General features: G+C 41.8%; 1 protein-coding gene across 2 annotated transcripts; it reads right to left on the minus strand.

Moving 5' to 3' along the window:
- Positions 1 to 725: 725 nt before the first annotated feature.
- Positions 726 to 2403, minus strand: LOC131923391 (gamma-crystallin E-like). 2 transcript variants are annotated; one of them, XM_059278404.1, is made up of 3 exons: positions 2395 to 2403; positions 2061 to 2303; positions 726 to 998 (listed from the first exon to the last, which is right to left on the minus strand). In XM_059278404.1, exons 1-3 carry the CDS (start codon positions 2401 to 2403, stop codon positions 726 to 728), a joined length of 525 nt encoding a protein of 174 aa, XP_059134387.1. The 2 variants fall into 2 exon arrangements, with proteins under 2 accessions (XP_059134387.1, XP_059134388.1); XM_059278405.1 differs by having other exon boundaries at positions 928 to 984.
- Between the last annotated feature and the right edge of the window lie 5952 nt (positions 2404 to 8355).

Here is an 8355-nt window from a genome sequence, read left to right on the forward strand (position 1 = left end):
GAGGGAGGGGAAACTGGTTGTTATGTAAAATAGATTAAAAAAATTAATAATACAAAAGAAGGCCCTTGGTTCCCAAATCTGTGTTCTTAGCATGTAAAATATTTAAACACCTCTTCATTCAGCCCCATAGTTTTGGACTTTTGGGATGTATCAGGCACGACTATGGTAACAGATAACTCTCTAACTCTGCCTCGCACTGATGCAGTTTTATTCAGCCATTCTCTTTCATTCAATCACCCCAAAAGAGTTTCAAGTGAGAGCACTAAGGATGAAAGCGAACGCTCTACATGGGAGCTTATAGAACAGCTTCTGTCCGGGATAAGGTTAGAGCAAAGCCACTGTCCGTGACAGAAAAAAGCAAACACATGCAATCCACACCACAGACTCCAGAGAAGAGTATTATTACTCCCATGTTCACAAATTAGGAAACTGAGACACAGAAATGCCAAGTGGCTTGCCCTACCACATACAGCTAGTTAGTGGTTGGGGTCCAGGTTCCTGAGGCTGAGCTCCTGGTTTCTCATAGCACAACACCCACTGAATATAAGAACAGCCATATTTTTCCTGTCTGCAGTTTAGCTGTGCCCTTCCAAGAAGGCTGGAAAAAAAAACCAAACAAACAACAACAATAACAACAAAAAAAACCAGAGGACTCCATTATTGCATGGAACACACAGGAAATATTTTATTAGCTTCCAAATGATGAAAGGGCAGAGTAAGAAATTTCAATAGAAATCCATAATTCTCCTCAGGGAGCCCACCCTGGCATTCATGGCGCCCCAGTCGTGGTAGCGCCGGTACTCCTGAGGCCTCAGGAGGTACTGCCGCCCTTGGTAGTTGGGCATCTCATAGAGGACCCAGTAGCCTTCCAGCACGTGGAAGGAATAGAAGTCACTGAAGTGGAAGCGGTCCTGGAGGTGGGAGCAGTCATCGGTGATCTCCACCATCTGGCCTCTGTAGTCCTCTCGCTCGTAGATCCTGATCCTGTGAGAGCTGGACTGTGGGGCACGCAGAGTAGACAAGGGGGTGTGAGAAAACCTGACCTGAGCCTGGTAATCCAGCACGTGCTGCCTGGGGGATGGGAGTCCCTTATCTTTTCTATACCAAAGGGGACGAAATTCAAAAAGTCAAATAACGGCTGTCAACGCCATGTAAGTCACAGATTGATGGCTCCTCCAGTAAAGCTCGACCCGCATCCTCTACTCCATCTATCCCTTCCTTTTGCTTTAGGCCCTGTTTTCAAACCTAGAGATCAAGGGTACCTTAAAATTTAGGTTGAGAGGGGCTGTGGTGGAGCACATCTACAGTCTCAGCCTTTCAGAGGCAGAGGCAGGAGGATCCCAAGTTTGAGAGTTGGGGGTCAGACTGTAATATACCGGAAGTTTGGGGCTAGCCTTGGGTGCGTTCCGAAAATCCAGGTAAACACAGCAATGAAATGGAAATAAATGAACAAAAGATTGGAGTTCAACTCTCAGTTCTAATGTGTTCTGGCAAATCACATTTACAAAGTCCCAAACAAAAGGCCTGTGCAGATCAAGAGTATAAACTGTTGACAGCAATGGAAGTTCAGGATGCCTGTCCTGACTACCCTGTTATCTTGACCCCACTTTGTCCCTGCCCCTACTCAGCAGGTACTATTGTCCGGGAGCTTTTTCCACTGCCAGCGCCCTCTGTGGGAAGGATTCTCCTAAGCAACACAGTTTGAGGAAAGAACAGCTGCTGATAAACTCCCATCATTCCATGCATTCAATATATTATAGCTTCCAAGAGGACTTGTGTGTACCGCCAAATTTGACCTTTACAAAGCCTGGCACACACACAGGACTCACCAAAGGAAACCTCAGACATTTCTGCTAAAGGGGAAAACTGAGGAGCAGTTCTCGTGGCCTATTATGGGTCTATCTTAAGGACTTTCAAGTGTCAAAGGTTTGCTGCATTTCCCTGAATCCTAGAGAATCCCCACAAGGAAGGTGGCAGCCACCCCATCCCTTAGCTCAAAGTATAACTAGATGAGGGAGAAGATGAGATTGAAGGCCACGGGGATGTAGGAAGGGACTCACGTGGGGGATGAGGCGGCAGGAGCGGATGGAGTCACTGAAACCCATCCACTGCTGGTAGTCGGGGTAGTCCCCACGCCTTAGGAAGTACTGGCAGCCTCCGAAGTTGGGCTGCTCATAGAGCATCCAGCAGCCACTGTCCACGCGCACAGAGTTGCAGCGGCTGAAGTAGGGCTGCAGGTTGGAGTGGTCGCTGCTGCATTCATAGTGGCGGCCCTGGAAGCCGCGGTCCTCATAGAAGGTGATCTGTAAGGTAAGGCAAGGCTCAGAGAGAGGCCTGATGGAGCCTGGACCCAAGGGCAGGTCCTTCCTGAGGTCCTGCATGCCTTGGACTCACCTTCCCCATGGCTGGTGTTGGCGGTTCAGATGGGATGGTGCTGTTGGGTGTGTAGGGCTGGGAGCAGGGTCTATATAGCAGGAGGTCTGCTGCGTTAGCAGGATCAGCACAAAAGGGGCACGCGGTGGGACTGGGCATTTTCTCTCTTTTCTATATAATGACTGTGGGGGAGGTGTGGGTTATTGTATGTTTTCTCTTGGTCTCTCCAGAGCTTTCGAGTGGATGACGAATCATTGACCTTGTTAAAAGGGTCACTTGATGCAGCTTGGGTCTTCAAATGATGCTTATCTGGGAAACTGACATTGAGTAAAGATGCTTAACTAGCTAACCATTGTAATGAAATGGTTTATTAAACTTTTTTAAAATCTCCAGTCAAGGAGAATTTGAATAACAGTACATGATAGTGATAGGATCTACTGTCCCTAGGAGCTTGAGGCTTTTAGGCTGGAGAAGGGCTGAAAGTGTGGCAGGTGAGGATGGATATGCCTTCTCCACATGGTACTCCAAGTGGGGGTGGAGATCACATAACTAAGGGGAGATAAGTGACAGAAGGCAAGATTCCAGGAAGGTCTGACTGAACAGGATGATCTCAGCTCTGTTCCCTGGAACCTGGACCTGACCAGGAATTTCTGGATGCAAGTGAACATACAAATATCTTTGAAACCTCTGTTTTTGCAGAATCTCTGTCTTTTGCGATGTTTCAAGCCTGAGAAAGCTCTGGGGTTTAGGCTCTGACTCCCAGGCTAGTCTCTTCTGCCTCCCTCAGTCACCATCATCATCCCTAGGACCCCAAGGTGCTCCAACCACACTGTTCTATTGTGGCATTCCAGGCTGAAAACACTGTGGGACTGCTGTGCTCACTGTGGGAAGTTTAGCAGGCTCTGGCCTCTCCCCATGCACACCTATAGTACATTGCCTTCCTCGCTTCCCAAGTCATGACAGTCCTCAGTGTCTTGAGTTGCTGCTGAGTGTATACATGGAGAAGGATATAAAATTCACCTTTGACATAAACCACTGTTTTAGAAGTACTAGCTGTGGTTTGTTGTGGGAATTCATTCTATTCAACCAATGGGATGGGCATGGTCTTGTCTGCATACATGACTAATCACTTAGGAGGAGAGAGAAAGAGGGGTCACTGTCTCTCTAGAGTAGCAAGGACTGGGTCAGATACCCCCAACATGAGTGGAATGAACTCCCACAACAGTGGTTAGTCTATATTTAGTGCTAGTTTAGCATTCCTGTCCTCGAATGAGTGAGTAATCTGAGGAATTGAAGAAATACCTCAAAAGTAACCAAATCCTTAAGAGTGCTGTTGGAGGAAGTAAAGTTTGCCCCTCAATTAAACAGAGCATCTCATGTGTTTTCCAGACAGTCTGACTCGAAAACAATGTTTTAGTTACTAAATATTACATTTAAAAAAGAATTGTGCCACTCACAATACTCTTCATAATACAAATACATTATCTACTAACTACAGTAATGTAATTTTCCCCTTATGCATGTGATGAGTTTCCTGGGACAGATAGCAATTTTTTTATAAAAGTAATAAGTATAAGAAAATGCAGAGGAGGTCTAATGGCTTTTAATAAGACAAAGTCTAAAAAATTTAGGACATTATAGTGTAACGAAGACAATAGAACAGCCAGGAAGGGTCTGGACAGCTAGGGATCAGTGAAGAGCCCCAGACATAGCTCCAGACTGCTGGCAAAGAGATATGCCCAGGGAAGTGCTGTCAGATGCACTGCACAGTGTGTTCTATATCCTGATTTCAGACAGAGACCTTTGTTAAAGGTTTCTAAACAGTTCTTTTTAATCATTATTTAGATATGAATTAAGGGTTTACTGGCTTGTTTATTTTAGAAATCAGTGTGAGTACTGGTAGTCATGGTGCTTTTGAAATGTCAACTGTACTATCAATCTTCTAACTATAGAGTTTTGTGCTAAGCAGAATTCTTTTGATATAATTTTTCCAAGAGAATGAAAGCAAATAGCGTCATTCTAAGCACTAGTGATTGATTTACCCACATACTGAAGGTTGAATGCTAGGACCTCTTAGTTAAACAGTTGCTCCTCACTAAGCTACAGCTCTTTAGCTCTTTACAATTAGAAAGTATGGGGAAAGACCCTTCTTTTCTTATATGACTAAAAGAAGATGAATAATGTATGTGACATTCAGCAGACAATCCTAGCAAAAATACAATGTATTTTTATCCTTTCTTTCCCCTAAGATTTCTAAAGAACTTAAGCCCTGAAGCATTTTGTCCTTCATAGTGTTGTTTGTTTGTTTTCTGAGGGGGGAGAGGCAGTGGCAGTGGGGTCAGCTGTTAGATAACAATACAGGATAAAATGATCAGTTGAGTCACTAACAGATAAAGAATGTCTTTCTAAGTATGTTCTTGGAAAGTGAATATGAAAAATGTGAGGAATAAGGATTTCCAAATACTTTTTCTTCTAGGCTTGTAATATGCTTTCCTAAAGTGATTTGATAAAACATACTGCTTCCAATTAACTGTTTTGTTATTTGAACCTTTGGATATCTTTGTGAAAAAAAATCTATCTTTGCTGTGGGATGGTCTTTCTGTACACTGTGAATATGTGTTGCTACTATTGGTTAATAAAGAAGATGTTTTGGCCTATGGCAACACAGGATATAGCCAGGCAGGAAATCCAAAAGAGATACAGGGAGCAGAAAGGAGGATTCTGGGAGAAATCATCCAGCAACCCAAGGAGCAAGATGCCAGCAGACTGGTAATGCCACGGCCATGTGGCAATACATAGATTAATAGAAATGGATTAATTTAAGACAAAAGAGCTTAGCAATAAGCCCAAGCCATAGACCAAACAGTTTGTAATTAATATTAAGCCTCTGAGTGGTTATTTTTACAGAAACAGCTACTGCCTGGGCAGGACCTGGCAGGACCTAGAAACTACAGTCTACATTTGGTGCCCAGACATTTGGCAAGAATTTCCACATAAAACCTGAGAGCCAAAAAAAAAAAAGTTATAAAATGCAGCCAAGAACAGCTTCCTAGTTCAGGTCTCATTACAGCCTCCATATAGAAATATGTCCCCTGGCTGCAGCAAGCTTCAGCAACAACATGGCAGACTCCCATGGTCTCTCACAGGTCTCGATACAAAGAGTTTTCTCCCAGCCACTGTCTGCAGGTTTGGGAGCATAGCCATGGGCTTAAAAACACATGCATGCTATTTAATACTGCTTCCCAGAATTGGGGAGGTAAGTGTGACTCGTTGGTACCTGCCCTGTGTTGAAAAGCTGAGCAGGGTAGGGCAAGCAGCCAGGGCTGCTGCTTTAGTCCTAGCCACACAGTTTAGCAGTTTAAAAACTCTCCTTGTCAGAAAAGTGTTACAGATATGCAATAAAACATATTCAGATGGGAAAACCCTCTAAATGGGTTATAGTGTGTTTAAAAATATACATAAGCTTGGGATAGAAAAGAAAAAGGATAGAGAAAGCCCTTAAAAAAGAAATAAAAATTTTTAAAAAGACAAGAAAATGTGGAAAATACACAGAGAGATGGATACTGTGCTGTGGAATAATGCTTTTGTACACTGGTTTAATAAAACGCTGATTGGCCAGTAGCCAGGCAGGATGTGTAGGTGGGGGAAGAAGAATTCTGGGAAGAGGAAGGACAGAGTCAGGAGTCATCAGCCAGACACAGAGGAGGCAACATGACAAGGCAGAACTGAGAAAAGGTACCAAGCCATTAGATTAAACATAGACAAGAATTATGGGTTAATTTAAGTATAAGAGCTAATCAGTAATAAGCTTGAGCTAATGGCCAAGCAGTTTTAAATAATACTAAGCCTCTGTGTGATTATTTTATAAAAGGCTGCAGGACTGTGGGTGAGAGATTTGTCCTGACCAAGGGCCAGGCAGGACATGGGAAATATTCTGACTACAATACTATATATTATTTTGTTGTCTTTGGAATTTTTAACTGCATAGAGACATTTGATTGTTGGGGCTGCTAAGTTAAATCAATATATATATATATATATCCTAAAAGGTATCTTGATTTTAAAATTTGGGTCTAAGGATATGTTGCTTTGGAAAAGAAGTTCTGTGAGATTCCTTTCAGGAAGCTGTGGATTCCTTTGAGGTTAATATGGTTCCATCAAGGAAGATCATCTGAGAGGTCTCCAATGGGAGATCCAACATTCAGAACAGCTTCAAGGCAACTGGCTGATATTATCCAGGCTCACAGACTACTCCAGTCAGAACTTGACCATAATCCTAAATTTTCTCAGGATCCCCATAAGATTGCCAGCATCCCTAATCAGCAGGAAGTATATAGAAAGCTACACTCAGTTTCCTAAAATATTGTCTATAAATGTTTGTTTTAACTTAAAGGGGGATATGATATAGAAATGATGAAAAAAGATAGATCTTTAAATCTACCTTAATCCAAAAAACAACTGTTAATCTCAAATACTTTACATTGGTATGGATTTTGGTTTATTAATACAAATTTAAGGTCAATTTTCTTGTACTATATGTATAAAAAATACAGATTAATAGATAGTCATCTATAATAGTCAAACTTATAATCATGTTAGTTAGATTTTCTAGATATACAGAGATATATTTCAGATAGATAAGTAATCTTTAAATACTTCAAAGACCTACATAATATGACATTTAAAGTGTTTTAAGAACTTAGACTTTTCTAGGCAGTGAGACATGTCTGCTCCTGGCTGCATCAATTACTTCAAAGAAGATGATGAGAGTCAAAGAAACTCATAATGAAGTTTGCTTACAATGTGGAAAAGGCTAGTCATTTGGGCAAAAAACTGCTTTTGTCTGGACTGCTTGACCATATGTTGTATAAACTGGACATGCAGGACCCATAGGAAAGTGATCACTGAACTTGGCGAAAAGAAGGCAAGATGGTTCTTCAGGATCCTGCTTCACAGAAGATACTGCCAGACATTCTGCAGGACACGCAGGAAAGTGACTGATGGACTTTGCCAATAGGCAAGATAATCCTTCAAATTTCCTGCTTCACTAAAAAGTTTGCAAGAGACTCTAGGCCTGTAGGCTGAAGATAGATGCCCCAATGTTACAGAGGAACTTTAGCTGACTGTCCAGGCAGCCAGATGTTTCTGTCATTTCTAGAATTTTAGAAGTTGCTTACAATGCACTTCTTGTTTACTCAGATAACATATCCTTCTGGGGTCTTTGATGGAGTTGAAGACTAGATAGTTACAATTATAGTTTTCCAGGGTTATGATGAAAGGTAAATTAGATATGAAACTTTAGACTCACAATTATAGGATAGATGATAGAGTATTTTTTTTAATTTTGCCAAATACAAATAGACTAGATAACTGTTTTGTCATGTGTAATTTTACTATGTTAAGGTTAAAAAAGGGAAGTGCTGTGGGATGGGCTTTCTGTATGTTGTGAATATGTGTTGCTACCATTGGTTAAAAAAGAAGCTGCTTTGGCCTATGGCAACACAGGATATAGCCAAGCAGGAAATCCAAGAGAGGTATAGGGATAAGAAAGGTGGAGTAAGATGCCAGCAGACTGGTAATGCCATGGTCACATAGCGATACATAGATCAATAAAAATGGATTAATTTAAGATAAAAGAGCTAATTAACAATACGTTTGAACCATAGACCAAGCAGCTTGTAATTAATATTAAGCCTCTGACTGGTTATTTGGGAACAGATGGGCAGGAGAGATTTGTCTGTCTATGTATTCTCCTCCGAATATACAGATAATGAATCTCCCAAAGTAGTTTAAGGCATTCTGAGAATAAAATACTTAAGGCAGCACATTGTATTTCTACTCTAAATTATATGTGCGGGCTGTAAAGATGGATCAGCATTTATGAGCACTGGCTGCTCTTTCAGAGGTCTTGAGTTCAAATCTCAGCACCCACATGGTGTCTCAAGACCACCCAAAACTGTAGTATTATGGGATAAGATGACC

This window comes from Peromyscus eremicus, chromosome 13 (genome assembly GCF_949786415.1).
Source record: "Peromyscus eremicus chromosome 13, PerEre_H2_v1, whole genome shotgun sequence".
Taxonomy (NCBI): Eukaryota; Metazoa; Chordata; class Mammalia; order Rodentia; family Cricetidae; genus Peromyscus; species Peromyscus eremicus.

Coding starts and splice junctions, on each gene's coding strand:
- LOC131923391 (XM_059278404.1), bottom strand. Junction 999..2,060: donor CCTGCCGCCTCATCCCCCAC/GTGAGTCCCTTC, acceptor CGTGCCCCACAG/TCCAGCTCTCACAGGATCAG.